The sequence below is a fragment of the Cryptomeria japonica genome, chromosome 5, assembly GCF_030272615.1.
Source record: "Cryptomeria japonica chromosome 5, Sugi_1.0, whole genome shotgun sequence".
NCBI lineage: Eukaryota > Viridiplantae > Streptophyta > Pinopsida > Cupressales > Cupressaceae > Cryptomeria > Cryptomeria japonica.
The window spans coordinates 365568020-365584494 of NC_081409.1; the positions used below are offsets into that span (position 1 = coordinate 365568020).

The 16475-nt window shown below is 45.0% G+C and overlaps 1 protein-coding gene across 3 annotated transcripts in view; it reads left to right on the forward strand.

The window, feature by feature from the left end:
- The window catches only part of LOC131034768 (transcriptional elongation regulator MINIYO), a 148808-nt gene that overhangs the window by 131107 nt on the left and 1226 nt on the right, over positions 1–16475 (forward strand). For all 3 annotated transcript variants that reach the window (XM_057966353.2, XM_057966372.2, XM_057966383.2), the window contains exon 8: positions 14103–16463. In XM_057966353.2, coding sequence (XP_057822336.2) covers positions 14103–16463 — 2361 coding nt within the window. The remainder of the gene's footprint in view (positions 1–14102; positions 16464–16475) is intronic.

A 16475-nucleotide genomic window follows, 5' to 3' on the forward strand; every position in this document is an offset into this window, starting at 1 on the left:
AAGTCACACATTTGAGGGGTCAATGACAGTCCTCTAAAATGCTAACTTTTGGTGTCTTGATCTGATTTGATTAAGGTTTCTCATGATAGTTTTAACTTTTGCTCCCAAATCGCCTCGCCTTAGCCAAAATTGCATCTCATTTCTACCAAAGCAAGCGAAAAGATATGAATCATTGACTTTCAAAACACTGGATGTAAGATCAACTCAAACTTATTCACTCTCAAAGGATCGCTCCTAGCAATCTAACCTAACAAAAACCTAAAACTGAAAGCAAAAGAGGGGGTCCCCATTTGTGATGGGGCAATGTGTGAAATGGTCACAACACTATCCATATTGATGTTGCACCCATGTGACCATCTTTTGCATCAAAGAATTAACATTAAACATTTTTTTTCCAAGAGGGTGGTTCTCATTTAAGTTTTACGAAGAGGCACATATCATGCAGTTTTTTTTTGTATTCCTTGATGAAAGATGCTTTGAAATTCAAGCAATGTGAAATAAGGGAATTGAACAAAATGAAATGAATTACCACTTGCAAAGAAGAATTTGCCAATGGTGTTATTTGCTTCCATTTAGCCTAAACATTTAACAATCTGTATCTAGATTTGAAGCTATTGTTATACATGTGGCCTTCCAATTTCCACTTGGGTCAGTGTACTCGCCTAAAAAATGGGAACTGCAGGAGGTTTAGAATTACGTCTAAAGGTTCTGCAGGAGTAGCAGATGGTAGAGAGATGCTCCCACTATACAATTTAATGATATTTTCTTTTCGCAAGTGTGATCTTACTACAAAGCCCAACCCCTTTACCAAATACATGTAGAAAGTGTGCATTAACTCAGTAAGGCTGCAATTCCATTTAAAGCTGCAAATGTTGCATTTTCAATGTTGTTTCCCCCATGAATTATTGTCCTTGTTTGTGTCAATTGTTGTTACAAACTGCCACAAAAGGGTTTTGCTTGTTGGATGGCCCCTTGGCATCTTAGGCCAGCATCTAGCAAGCACAATTAAAAACCAAAGAACTCCCAGCTGAACTTCCAGTTTGGGTGCTTTGACTGCCTTCACCAAATGGCAAAAACACAACATTTGAGCCCATAAACAAGAACCGTGACTCAACTGTCCATTGTAAATTTAACAAAGAACAAGTTTTTTAAAGCATATTTCAAGTTTTGAAGTGAAAAAAAGAAAAAGAAAGAATTTGCTCATTGTTACACGCTATCTAATTCATTGAACACATTGTGATTGAACAAATGAATGATGAAATTTGTGATACTCTTTAACAAGCCAAAAAAAAAGTGGAAAAATTTAAAATAGTGTTTCTTTGAGCTTTCCAGATGGGTGGTTGTGGGGGAATATGGTTCCCGAGACAAAAAAAAAATATTGCTGAATTTTAGTGATGGTGGGGAACAACCAAAAAAATAATTTAAACAAACTAAAAGTAGCTGAAATTTAATAAACAAGTACAAAGTGCTGAATTTATAGTGAGTCTGCCCACCCCAAACCACTCCTATATACCCTGTTTTTAGCTGTTCAAACTTTTTACTTAACAAGTTACAAAGTTACCCTCTTTGTTACTTTTGTGCACTAAATGGAGCAGGCTGTCTAGTCCTGGAAAAAGAGGATGCCCCCTCCAAATCCCTTGGGCATCTTGAATATCACCTGGACCATTGTAGACATGTTTTTTTGGACTTGGTGAAAAATATTTTTTTAACTTTTTGTATAATGCAATCAAATGATAACGAGTGAACATAACTTAAATAGTGATGATGGTTGACCTGCATATTTTCTTCCTTCTTCCTCTCCTTTCCTCTTGCTCTTTACCTTTTGTAAATTGAAAATGAAATGGACTTAGAGTTTAGGGGTTACATTAGGGTAGGAGGCCTTAGTGGTCCCCTTCTTGTGGTATTAATTTTTTAAAAGAAAATTCTATAACACACATTTTAAAAGTCAAGTAAAAGTTTATGGGGACCTCTTGATATCCGCTGCAAGTGTCCCATTGTGGATGACCCACCAAAGAATGGGGACATCCCCTTTTTCTTCCTACAGATGGGGATGGGAAGCGGATATGGACATTTCGTTTCCATCTCCCCATCCTTGGGATCTTGAATGTCTGAAACAGCCCCTAGACCTTGTTTGCCCTCTCGGGTGAATAACTTAGAACATAAAGCACGTATTGCAGAATGATAACACCATAGATATCAGACAAGTATAAGAGATGTTATTCCATTCATAATTGTGTGTTACAAGTTACATTCCGAAGTATATAAAGATACCGAGGGGGTGCGAGCGCCAACCGTCGCACCGCAACGACCACCCCTCGGTTGCCAACTAACCAAAACAATTACACATAATTAACTAGTCTTATGTTTGTGTACAATAATGCCGCTAACATCATCCCCCCCAAAAAGAAAAGTCGTCTCCAGGCGACTAATAACAAAAATGGAGACAATGCAACCTATACAATATATACATTAGAAAAAACTAAGGAGGGGGTTGGGGAAGCGTCCCTGAAGTAGAAGGCTGAGACGCTGGTGTCTGGGCCGCCAAGCGGGCGCGGAGCTCATACACCTGCTGAGTACAGGCCGTCACATCCTGCTCTGCAACCAATACTTTCTCCAAAGCCGTCTTCACCATATGCGTGGCTTCCAGCAGCTCCTCCTCTTTGGTATCTGCTGTCGCTGTCATATCGACCAATCGAGTCTGCAATAGGCTCCTCTCACTCTGCTCTGCCGACAGGCGAGTCTCTACCTCCGCCTTCTCTGTGCGGGTCATCTCTAGCTGAGCCAACAATTGGGCCCGCTCTGCTACCCAGGAGGCCTGCCAAGTGGCCACATCCCTCTCCAACGCGACTCTAGCAGCCTCTCGGACCTTCGACTCGTGTTGGGCACGCCTTAGGGCATAGTAGGCATCCCAGTAGACCTGCTCCATCTCGCGGACAACTGCCGTCACCCGACTCTCCACAATGGGCTAACGCACACTCCAAGCCTGGAGCATCTCCTTCGTCTTAGTAGTCGGCCAACCCTGAGACTCAAAGCATGTAGTAAAGGCTGCGGGACAGTCCACCTGCATAAACCGTAGGGCCCTCTCCAACTCCCCCACCATCTGCTGCAATGCTTGCGTCTGAGCAGTGGCCACTACCCGCCTACCCCTCGTCACCATGTCTGCTAGATAGGTCTCAATATCCTCCCCCTCCTGCTCCGAAGGCTGTGAAGTCTTTGGCGGAGCTAACACAACCGCATCCTGCTGTGAAGGTACCTCCTCCGCCACCAATGGTGTACCCTCCCCTGGCATCTGGATGGCAGAGACGACCTCTCCTGCCACGTGCCCAACTGCTGGCACATGTGCCTCGCCAGAGGAATCGTCCAAGTCGACTACCTCTGCTCTAGTCTCTCGACACGGTGAAAATACAACAGCTCCCTTTGGTTGTGCCAAAGTCATCCAAAATCTTTGTGTGGGCCAGCTCTCCACAGCCACGATCGACGGGTCGGCACACATCTCTACGATCGGGGGATGGGCAGTTGTCATCGGCTCCTCCAACAAAGACGCCGAAACAGTCACCACGGCCTCAGCCCCCACAACGTCCAACCGCACCTGAGGCTCCATATCCACTACCTCCCTCAGTCCCCGCTCCTCGGTGTCTACTACCCGATGCGGTGACTCCTCCATCCCTGATTGTGCCATGTCCTCCGTAAGTGCCGCCGTGGTTGGGCCCGGTGATGCTACCTGGTGCTGTAGGGGGCCAAGTGTAACTGGCGTGCGGCTCTGTCCGAAGGCCGGAATAAAGGTGCTGCCTACTCCAGATGATGGCAACGACGTGCCCATCGGTAGCAGGGGTGGGGCAAACAGGACCCGCTCCTCCGTTGACCTGCTGCCATCATCCTCCTCTTTCGTTTCTGATTCCTCTGTGCTACTGGAATCCCTCCCGCTGTCAGGCTCCCTTGAAGCCGAGGCCGTATCTATCGCCCGTTTTTGCTTCGCGGAAGGGTGCTCAATGTCTAGGTGCCTCCAATACATTATTGGAGGCTCACCTACTACCAACGGTCCCTGTGGCCGTACCTCCAGCTCTGCCTCCGACACTGCTTCCCGCGTGGCCTCCAGGAACAACCCTATAGCATAGTGCGGCATATAGAATGTGCGATGCTGCATCGTCAAAAACTCATACATGCGCTCTGCGAGTAACGCGGCCCAGTCATACACGATGCCATTCATCAACCCGTTCATAAGCATAATTTGAGGGAGGGCGATGTCCAATGCCCTACTTGACCCTGTCAATCTGTTGTTGATGACATCCATAATGCACTGCCAGTGGCCCTCTGCAACAAAGGTCTTACGGATTCTCCGACCCTTCGTGGCATTAGCCACGCTGTCCAGCTCTGTTGTCGTCAAGTTCCTGGAGATTAATTTGATCCACCGCTCCTTCTCCTCCCGCTTCATCTTTTTAGCCTTCAATTCTATTTTCTTGCCTTGTTTGCCTGGAATGCCGAATACCCTCGTGAAGTCCCCTACTTTGAAGGATATGGTAACATCCCTCCCGAGGTATTCAAAAGTGCTGGTGCATGTGTGCCTGTCGAAGGTGTCCACCATGAATCGTAGGGTACCCTCATACTCGCGGATAGGAAATACGAGCATCCGAATAACCCACTCCACTTGTGCCTTTTGGAGGTTTTGCTTCACCAGATCATCGTCGAGAGTGTCCTGCCACCATTTTCGGCATTCCGACCCATTCAACCCTTCAAAGGTGATGTTCTGGGGTGTTAATGTATTTTTCGCACGTAGGGCAGCCTGTGGTGCTGTCTGCTTTTGCTTCTGTTGGGCGCTGGCATCCATGGTGCTGCCTGCAACACGTACGCCTGATGATAAAACCTTGGTATTGCTATCCCTCTGGCTGCTACTGGAGGAAGCCTGCAGCTGTCTTTTCCAACTTCGTTTCCCTGTTGAATCCATTAATCTTTGGTATAATTGAATTCCGGTTAAAAATCGTACGGTCGTTGGACACCTTCGTAACGACCTTCTCCTTCTTTTTCCCTTGCGTTCCTTCTCCCCTTTTTTTTCTTGCGTGGCTGCGTGGTTTACTTCTGGCGTGGGTTGTGTGGTTTTCTTTATGCTGGTGCGGCGTGTGCGGGGCTGTGCGAGGCTATGCGGGCGTGTCTTTATTTTTTTAATTGCTTGTTTTAATGTTGCGCGGGGGTTTAATGTTAGCGGTGTGCGGGTGTCCACCGCACGGTGGCATCCACCGCAGGTGGCCCCACCGTCGGTGTGACCACCGCACGGTGGTTCTACCTTCGGTGTGGTCACCGTACGGTGGCCCCACGTCCTTTTTTTTCCCTGTACGGTACGGTTGTCGTACGGACCGTACTTTTTTTTTTTCCGTTATCTTTTAATAGACTGACAAACATCTAGACTGGAGGGTCTAGGTTCCCTTCGTTCGTGATAAACCTTTAATTTCGACCCATTGACGGCATCTGGTATCTCCTTCCTGTCGAGTGTCCACAACTTGATTGCCCCGTTGGCATTGACCTCGCGTACCTTGAAGGGCCCTAGCCATCGCACTTTAAATTTTCCTGGTTTGATTTCGTTCTTCCCGTTGAAATTCAACACTAGCTACCCAGGAGTAAACTTCATCCGTTGAAGATGCTTGTCGTGCCAGACCTTCCGTCTTTGCTGGGCTACCTCTGTGGCCCATTGTGCCAGCATTCTTTTTTCGTCCAATTTACTTAAGGCATACAGTCTCTCCCTCAGGCTCTCCATATCCCCGAGTTTGTTCTCTACTGCAATGCGAAGGCTTGGCACCATGAATTCCGCTGGCACCACCGCTTCCTGCCCGTACATGAGTTGGAACGAAGTCTAACCCGTGGTCACTTTGTAAGTCATTCTGTAGGCCCATAGTACAGAGGGTAACTTCTCTTCCCAATCTTCTTTTTCTACTATGCAGGACTTGTAAATTACCGATACCAATATTTTGTTCGTGGCCTTGGCCTGGCCATTGGCACGTGGGTAGTACGGGCTCGATAATGAGTGAAAAATCTTGAACTCTGAGGTCAGTAGTCGTATGACATGGTTGACGAAGTGGCCCCCCCGGTCACTGGTCAATTGAATAGGTATACCATATCGCGTAATGATTTGTTCGTAAATAAATTTCGTCGTGCTTACTGCCGAGTTATCCGGGAGAGCCCTCGCCTCCACCCACTTGGTCAAGTATTCTGTCTCAACCACAATGTACTGGCACCGTCGTGTGCGGCTGGCCTTAAGAGGACCTACAAATTCGAGTCCCCATCGTTCAAAGAGTTCCTGTGCGTGCGACGGGTTGAGGGGCATGAAGTCCCGCTTCAGAGGTTTGCTCGCCCGTTGGCAAGTGTCGCACCCCACGACCCACTCCTTGGCGTCGTGATGTACGGTTGGCCACCACAGTCCTGCCAGAAGCACCTTGCGGGCTGTAGTGTCTGGGTCCATATGTCCACCTGCGGGACCTTCGTGTGCCTCCCTTAATACACTCGGGACTTCGTCTTCCATGACACAACGCCTTAATACCTGGTCTGGCCCCATTTTGTAGAGTAAACCGTTGATGAGCGAGAAAGTCCTGCTCCTTAATACGAGCTTTCTCTGTTCTCCTAGGGCCATACCCTCTGGAAATCGGGACGCCGACAGGTATTCTCCAATCTTCTTGTACCACGAAGGGAGTACGGCTATTTGGAACAAGTGCGCATCCGGAAAATCATCATTTACTCCCTCTGGAGGTTCCCCCGACTTAATCCGAGACTGCTGGTCGGCTATGACATGGCTTCGCCCCGGTCCAATTAAAAATGTGAACTCCTGTAGTAGCAATAGCCAACGGCTTATCCTCCCCTGGATAATAGGCTTGTTTACCAAGTACATGAGTGCCTGGTGGTCTACGTAAAATGTGAATGGTGTGGCCAGGAGGTAATGACGGAATTTCTGTACGGCATAGACCATACCGAGGGCTTCACATTCTGTGGTACTGTAGTTCTTTTCCGCCTTCGAGAGCAACCTGTTGGCAAAATAAACGGGGTGGTCCAACTCGTGTCCTACCTGGGCTAATGTAGCCCCGATGGCATAGTTTGAGGCATCCACGTGAACGTGGAATTCCTTATCCCAATTCGGGTATGCCAGTATGGGTGCTCCCATCAACCTTGTCTTCAGCTCTTCAAAGGCCTTGCTCTGTGGCTCTGTCAAGATGTATGGTTCCCCTTTCCGTGTCAACTTATCCAACGGGTGGGACACCTCAGCGAAGTTCTTGTTGAACCTCCTGTAGTACCCCACATGACCAAGGAAGGACTTTATCCTCGTGACGTCCGTAGGAGGTTCCATTTCTACTATTACCCGAATCTTGTCCGGGTCCGTTTTCAATCCTTCTTTACACACAATGTGTCCCAGCAATCTTCCCTGTGGTACCATGAATCTACATTTCTTCGGGTTGAGGGCCAACTGTGCCCTCCGACATCTCTCTAGGCACTCCCCGAGGGTTTTTAGGTGGCAGGTGCATTGCATAGACCGAAGGGCATTCGGTTGTATGCATACACACCGTCCTCCACCATGAAGGTTGTTTTCAACTTATCTTCCTTCGTGATGGATATCTGGTTGTACCTAGAGAACCCATCCATGAAGGAATAGATTTCATGTCCAGCTACTTCCTCTAAGATGCTGTCGGTGAAGGGTATGGGAAACGGGTCTTTACTAGTGACAGCGTTCAGGCACCGAAAGTCTACACAGATCCGGATCTGATTGGCCTCTTTCTTGAGGGAAATCACAATGGGAGACACCCATTCGCTTGTCTGCACTTTGAAGATTATGCCTGCTTCCAACATCCGCTCAATTTCGTCGTTCACCCGTGCAGCATAATTTTTGTTCATTTGGTAAGGCCGCTTCCTCACCAGCTAGGCTCCCGGTACCAATGTTATTCGGTGCACACATAACTCTGGGGGCACACCCTTCAAGTCCTTGTATGTCCATGCAAAGACATCCTTGTATTCAAGGAAAATTTTGAAGGCTGCGGCCTTCAGCACTGGATTCTAGTCATCTCCGACAAGGATGATCTTGGGGTCACTCGTCCCCCTGAGATTTGTCTCCTTTAAATTGGCTTCCTGATATTTAATGGGCTCCCCCTTTGGGAATTGTTGTGCCGACGTCTCATTCATTGAGGCCTCCCCTTCCTTGTACTCGCCATATTCTGGGGGAAATATATCTGGTTCTTCTTCGATGCTCAATATGTTGCATGAGGGTGTAAATAGTTCATAATCTCCCATTTGCCAATGGAAGAGGCCATTCAAGGAGTCCCCGTCGTCCCCTGAGCATGCCCCCAGTTCTAACACCCCTTCGTCACTAGGCTCCATGCGGCATCCGTTTCCGCCCTCCCCCAACTGGTCTCCCTCCGATTCCGAGTCGGAGGAGGATGCCAACTCCTCACTCACCATCTGCGTACGGAGATCGATCACGTACTTCCTCCCCACCTTTTCCAAGGAAAGAGTATTCCGCTTCCAGTTATGGTTTGCTTTTGTTGCAATGAGCCACCCACGCCCGAGGATGGCGTCATACCCTTTCTTCTTCAGGGGAATTACTACAAAATCCAGCATGAAGGGCTGCGTGCCAATCATCACTTGCTGGCCCATGAGGGTACCAAGGGGTTTAATCCCATGCTGATCTGCCCCTAGTAGGTTGAACGTGGGGGGCCACAACGTAGGCTTTCCCAGTTTTTTCCATGTGGCTTCTGGGAGCACATTTACTCCTGACCCTTCGTCCACAATAGTGTCTGTCAAGGTAGTCCCCAATATGCCCATTTCTACCACTGCCGGTTGGCGTCTGCTGTTGACTACCAACAACATGGGGTCGACGGTGGGGCTTAGGACCTTCCTTAACGCAGGGTCGGCTGTGGGGCTCACGACCTCCCTCATTTTCACTTGTGAGGGTACAGAGTTTAAGATAGCTGTTTTTAACTGTGGCATGGTCTCCAGGAGGTCTTGAATTCTCACGGGTACCTCCATCTGCAATATTTGCCGTAAGATTTCCTCTTCTCCCCTCATTGGTGGCGGATTTGAGGTCTGGTGGCTATTCTGTCCTTGTGCGGCCATTTCCTTTGTGATCTCGTCTCTTGCTTCCTGCACTCTTCCTGTCTCCGTGTGGGGATTTGGTTATTCACCCTGTTTGGCCTGCGCCCTTGTGATTGCCAACACTTCTGCTTTCGTGGGTTCTATGTTTAGGAGGTTTACACTAGGTTTCGGGTAATTTGCGTCCTCATGGTCACCTGGCCCGCACCATCGACAGAGGTGCTGAGGGTTGGCTTCCTTTGTGCAATCACGGGCGAAGTGTCCCCATTGATTGCAGGCCCTACACTGGATCATTGGCCGGCCCTTGGCGTCATATTGGATCCGGTTTCTGTTATTGTTATTGTTGTTGTTTCTTCCGCTGTCGCGTCTGTTATCCCAGTATCCTCCAGATGATGTCGTTGTGTTAGTTTGTTGGCCCGTACCTACTGGGGCGGATGTCGTGGCCTGCTCCGTGAACAACACCTGGTTCATTTGTGTACTTCGGGTTTTCAGGTTGTATGGGCACTCCTTGGTGGAGTGTCCCATCACTTGGCAAATCTCGCAGAATGCTTTCTTCGGGCAAGTACCCTTTGTATGCCCCTCCTCTTTGCACTCAGTGCACCATATGTCCCCTTCAGTCCGACCGGTGCTTCTCATTGTTTTGAACTCCCTTCTCATTCGCTCCATGTCTTTCTGGAGCGCTTGCACCTGTTTGCCAGCCTCGCTGTCGCTGCTGCTTTCCTGTGATGAGTCATCCTCCTCGGACGAGCTATCCTTCTTTTTCTTCGATGTCTTGGTCTCGCCCTCGCCCTCGAGATCCATCGCTCTATTGTATGCGTCTTCGTACGATTTAGGTGGAACGATTTTCATCTTCTTTCGGAGGGAATGCTTTAGTCCCTCCACGAACCATCGCTTTTTTAACCCATCTGCTGGTTGACTCTCCATTTTTCCTAGTAGTTCCTTCAGCCGCCGACTATAAGCTCGCACTGTCTCGTTCTTATTCTGCTTCGTTCCATAGATCTCGGCGACTATTTTGTTGTCATCTCTCAGGAGGCGGAACTCTATCCCAAACTCCTCCTTCAAGTCGGGCCATGTGCCGACTTTGGCCTTGTCCATATCTGAGTACCAGTCTATGGCCACTCCTCTCAAGGTTGCTGGGAATTGTGTTACCCATTCATCTTGATCGGTAACACCGTTTGCTGACCATATGGTTTTGCATGTTCGACAATGGCAAACGGGATCTTCCTTCTCGTCGCCATTGAACTTCGGTAGTTTCTGTTTACCTACCATTGATGGGGGTCGTCTCCCCTGCGGTGGCTGTTGCTGTGTCTGAGCCCCTGCGTCGCTCCCTCCAGCGCCCGTGGTGTGTCCTGCGTGGGTGACGGGTGGTACGGTGTTTTGCCTGCCGTGCGTCGCACCTACAGCCGTACAGTTGCCCTCCCCCTCGTTCTCACCCGCACCCGCTCCTTGCTCTCCTTGGTGATCCTCACTCCGTGGTGTAAGGGATAAGTTTCTAAACTGATCCCGAGTCTCCTCAACTAGATTTCACCGTAACCTTGTTTCTTGCAGAAACTCTTCGTGGCTCCGCGCCCTACGGTGTTCTGGCGACACGTAGAAATTTCCCTCGGCTTCTGCACCCTCCGTGACACCTCCGTGGTTCCCTTCGGGCCACCCTTCGGTAGGTCGTCCTTCGGCAAGTTGCCTCAGCCTCTGTCTCCGTTCTACTCACTGCTCCAGAATCAAGGCCCTCTGCGCGGCCTCCCACTCGTCTGTTTCTGCTTTTTTATTTCTATCTTTATTCAATAGGTTGGGCATCAATTGCCGCACATTTCCATAACTCACAATACATAAATCAAAACATGTCTTTATTAATTCATTTCCTCAAATACAACTCGTGTCAATGACACTTTTATTTGAATATAGAAGATTCAAGGTTCAATTCCTTCCTGGCCTGGTGCCATCCCGTTCTGCTTCCCGTCGGCTGTTATCTTCGTATTGTTGAAGGATTTGTTGGCGTCGCTCTTCCTGGGCAATCTCCTCTAGGCGAGCTTGTTGTGCCAGCGATGCCTGTGCAAGCAACCGGGGAAGATGGTTCATCAACCGATTTACTGCCGGGCTCACCTCCAACGTTGTCCACACGGCACTTGGTGGGATTTCCGTCTCCGTTGCCTCTCGTCGGACGTAGGTCTGGATGGCTACTTGGAGCAGAATTGAAAATTCTCTCGTTGCGGTGTCTTCTCCTGTGTAAAGTTCTGTTCGCGCGTCGTCGGCCTCTGGGTTTATTTCACAAACGGGTAGGCCCATCGTGTCCGTACGCCATCCGCGTCTTCCGTTCCCAAGTACGTCTAGACCACGACGCCAAATGTTTGCCCTCTCAGGTGAATAACTTAGAACATAAAGCACGTAATGCAGAATGATAACGCCATAGATATCAGACAAGTATAAGAGATGTTATTCCATTCATAATTGTGTGCTACAAGTTACATTCCGAAGTATATAAAGATACTGAGGGGGTGCGAGCGCCAACCGTCGCACCGCAACGACCACCTTCGGTTGCCAACTAACCAAAACAATTACACATAATTAACTAGTCTTATGTTTGTGTACAATAATGCCACTAACAGACCTAAATGGAACCCTTCTTTTTTAACTTGTTCTGGATGATTGTTTTCTCGAATCGGGCTGTTTATATGTTGTAAACTGTAATTTATCAACCTTCCTTTTCATAATGCTTTGTAAAGGACATAAGGCCAGCTGTATAGATCTGACTTTAATTTTTGATTCAAGTTCCTAGGTATGCTGATACAGGCTCTGAGACAGTCCATTTTCTGGCAGAACAGCACTTTGTTCTGCATTCTATAATGATAAATAGTATATCAACAGAAACTGTATCTTTAACTTATCAAGTAGAAAAAGTAAGTGGCATAAATCCTTGCAACGTTTGCATATTTTTGTAACTGTTTACTTGCTTTCTAACTAACAAGAAAACTGTTAAGTGGTTGTGTAAATACTTTTCCCCTAAAGCTCTACCTGAAATCAGTCTGAAGAAGTGCCATATTTTCATATTTCCATGGTGTTTTTAAATGATGGGGGAACAGGTAGGTGGGGGAAGACCAAGGACCTAAATTTGGGGATGGTGGGGGGATGATGGGGCAAATATAATATAGTACTTTGAAAATTAGTTATAAAAATAATGTATAAGAACTAACAATTGGAACTTTAAACTACTTAGGTAAACACAATGCATTGAACAATGAAAATGTTGAATATCAATATATATTATGTTTAAAATGCCAATATGATGATTCTATTCAAAATTGAAATACAATTGGCTAATGCCTCTAATCATCATCCCCAAAAGTTGTAGCAAGTTTCTCATCAATGGAATTGTTGGACCCATCTAGCACAAGCTTCTTTAAAGAAACGTCAACCAACCTGTTTTGTGCCACATAATCATTGACTTGTGTTGGCTGCTATAAGTCAACACCTCATTGTGCCACTTGAATCTTGTCGTACGTAAGCATGTTGCGGTCAATTAGATGCAGCGCACTATGTACAACTATAAGCTTCTTTGCCCTTCTAGAGGTAACTTTGGCTCTCTTAATAGACTGGATGAAACTATATGTAGGCTGGTTCCTCTTAGCATCAGAAGAATTATAAACCTAGAGACAAGAGGCAGATGGCTAGTGTGGTTGTCAATGATTGGGGCCTATTCATAGTCCACCATAGAATTGGTCCTCTATGCCATAGTCTCACTATCTAGCTTTGCCTTTTTTTGGATATCCCCTAAGTGTGGCAAATTTGGCAACATTTTATATCTTCTATATTGTCTTCACTAGCCTTTCTTTCATGTTAGCATCTGCCATAGGAGAAAATTTTCTAGGACTTTGTATGTACCACTCCTAGTTCAATTCATAGGTAGGCATGTGCATGGGGGTGTTCATGATAGAATTGCAAGATGGTTTCTTTTGCTTTTTCATTTGGCTAAACGTGTTATCAGTGAACTCATACAGCTCTCCAAGGTTTGGAGTATTAGTGTCCCTATCTAATGACAATGAAAATAGGAGGTATGATTGAGACAAGGTATTCGGCATTAATGCCAAAATGTCACTGTTCACCACTTTCTTCATTCTCTTCCCCAGCTTTGACTTAGAATTGAGCTACTATTCCATTCGTGTCATGACCTTTAGTTGCATTGTCTCTTACAACTCAAGCTTCCTCTTCAAGAGAATAATGTATGACACATGTCTGGTCTCTTCAAGTTCCAAAACTTCCTTCGTGGAGAAGGTCTGAATGGTGCATGCAATGTGTGGTGGTTGCAAATAAATATTTGCACATCTCTATCATACATTCAGTACCACAAAAGGCTATTTCGTGTACAGAGTAAATATCTTGCAAAAAATATTAAAACATCACCTGGTGAGCATATTATTTAATGTGATGTAAGATTAAATTTTCTTGTCTTATCCAGTGTTGATATTGGTCATGACAGTTATAAATTATATGTGCTGCTTATCATTGTTTTGTTTTCATTTGGTCAATTAATTGCATTATTCCACAATTTTGCATCCTTTGTTTTTCAATTTTTGTTCTCTCCTTGCACTCATCACTGTCATCTGGAGGCCCTGTTATATATTCACATATTTGAAATTCGATTTATCTTCATGAAAATATCTATTTATCTAAATCTCTGCTATCCAAATTTGGGGACAATGCTCCAGTCACACACGCATCTATCCTTTAATTATCCTAGTTTCAAGAAGACTTATTTTTGTAAATCCAGGAGTTGTATAATTCTAACTTCTAATTATTGCAATCCTTATTTTTCTTCCCTGTTTGCATTTGTTGATTGAATTTTTGATCCGTTATGTCTTTCTTTTAGTATTGCTCTGTTGATGCTTTCATATCAATTGTGTTGGTCTGAAAGATATATCAAAATTTGTAGAGATTCAAATGTTTCAATTAAGTAATCTGTAAGCCTGAAGAAATAATAAAAGTGAACTTGTTTTAGTATTGTGTTCTCGGTTTTTGTATATTAATGGCAATAGTATCTTTGAAATGTGCAGGTATTATGTGAAGCGAATAAGTCAAATTGTATAGATCTTATAGCATCTGGAGTTTTTCAATCTGCTGTAAGGCATTTGTTTTTCCATCATAATCTTGATGATTGGTTAATTATGGGTGAAGAATCTTTCAGATCTACTTGTGCTATACTAGTTGAGGAACTTCGCCTGTGGAACGTGTGCATCAAGTATGGACTATGTGTTTCATGTTTTTCTGATTTTTATCCAGCACTCTGCTTTTGGCTAAGCCCCCCATCATTCAATATAATTATAGAGAAAAACATAGTCAGTGAATTTCTAAGTTTGGCAAGGGAATCATTTATTGTTTTAGAGGCCCTGTCAAGGACTCTACCAAATCTCCATTCTTTTGAGCATGGAGAAGATAGAGCTGATGTCACAGCCTATGAAAATTGGTCCTGGAGTCGAGCAGTTCCAATGGTTGAGGTTGCTCTTAAATGGTTGAATTTCAGAGAAAATACCTTTCTTTCCACAGTATGCAAGTCAGATAAATATGTCATGAAATCTGCTGAGCATGATTCTTACAGAATAGGCTCACTTGGGGTGATTTCAGCTGTGCTGCATCTGCTTTCATGTATTATAGAAAAGATTGTACCAGCAGAAGGTGCATGTCATCATTCAAGTTACAAAGAAGAGCCTTCTCACAAATGGCTACCTGTGTTTTTTCCACAAGTTTGTCTGGAAATAATTAAAAGTGGGTTGCTGTATTTCCCAGAAATTAAATTAGAGCAAACTATACCATCTAAAATGGAAGTTCCTTCTCTACTCAAATACTTGTGCCATCTAAGAGAAGAAACTGACCATGATACATCATTGTTGGCTGTGAGTTGCATTCATGGTCTAATTCGACTTATTACTTCAGTTGACAAAGCCATAAACATTGCACAAATTGAGGATCCTGGCAGCAAATGCATGGATAAGGATATATCTAAGTGTCATAAAATACTTAAATTGGGTATAGCACTATCATGTCAAGATGAGCTGAAATATACATTGAATATGTTTATGGATCTTGTGACCTCGGAGTGGCATTACATCCAATGCAGTGAAGTACAAGGTAGAGGAGGTCCTGCTCCTGGTATAGGAATAGGATGGGGTGCTACCAATGGAGGATGGTGGTCAAGAAAAGCTCTTGTAGCTCAAGCAGATGCTAGATTAACTGTTAGCTTACTTGATTTATTCCCAAGTACTCTGTCAGAATGTGTACAGAGTGAGAGGACTGTTAAAAAAATTAATGCTGTTTTAGGCATTGTACTGATTACAGGGCCCAAAGATATGCTTTATATGGAGAAAACATTGAATATATTACTTAGTGTTCCAGTTATGGAGTTTCTTAGTACTTTTGTAAATAAAGTATTAAAGGAAAAAACAATTAAAAATACAAGTGCAAATGTCACAGAGTTTTGCAAAACAGATTTTGAAACCTTTAGCAAAGTGTTACTTGTACATTTTAGAAATCAATGGTTAATGACAAAGAGAAAAAAATCAAGCAGAGAGACACAAATAGAACCTAAAACATCTACTGGCATTAGAAATTCACATAAAAAATCTCTTCTTGGTACAATATGCGAAGAAAGTGCAGAACTGGGAAGCATCACTTCAAATGAAAACATGTCTTTGGGAATAGAATGGGCCCACCAGAGATTGCCAGTTCCAGTGCAGTGGCTATTGAGTCCATTATCAATGACTATTGACAACTCTGATGATGCACTCCTTGATGATATTATAGCAAAAGAAAAAGTCTTTAACAACGTCAGAAGTGGACTTTTCTTTCTTATTGGCTTGGAAGCTATGTACTCTTGCAATAGATTGATGTTCTCTTTGGTTTCATGCATACCTTTGGTTAGAAAAATACATGCATTATCAATGGTGTTCATTCTTGGCGGGGATGTGTTCTTAGAAGCTTCAGTTAATGATTTACTTGCAACATTGCAACAGTTGTATGGTGAAGCTCTTGATGAAGATGGTGGAACAAATAACATGAAAGAGGTTCAGCAGAGCACAAAAGAAAGGCTACTAATTGACAAGGAGTACACACATCATATGGTAGATCAAAAGGATTCAGGAAGATCTATAGAAAGTGTTACTTCTTATTCTCTCAACTTTCAAAGGGACATTGATGATAGCTATCAAACATTTATGGAAACATTCATTGAACATTTTGGTGCCACATCTTATGGTGATGTGGTATTTGGGCGTCAGGTGGCCATATACTTACGCAGGGATGTTGAATCTACAATTAGGCTTACAACATGGAATGCATTAGCCAGTGGTAATATTTTAGAGCTCTTACCTACACTGGAGGATTGCTGTGGTCATCCCAAAGGATATCTCTCTCCTCCTGAGGTAATTTATTGA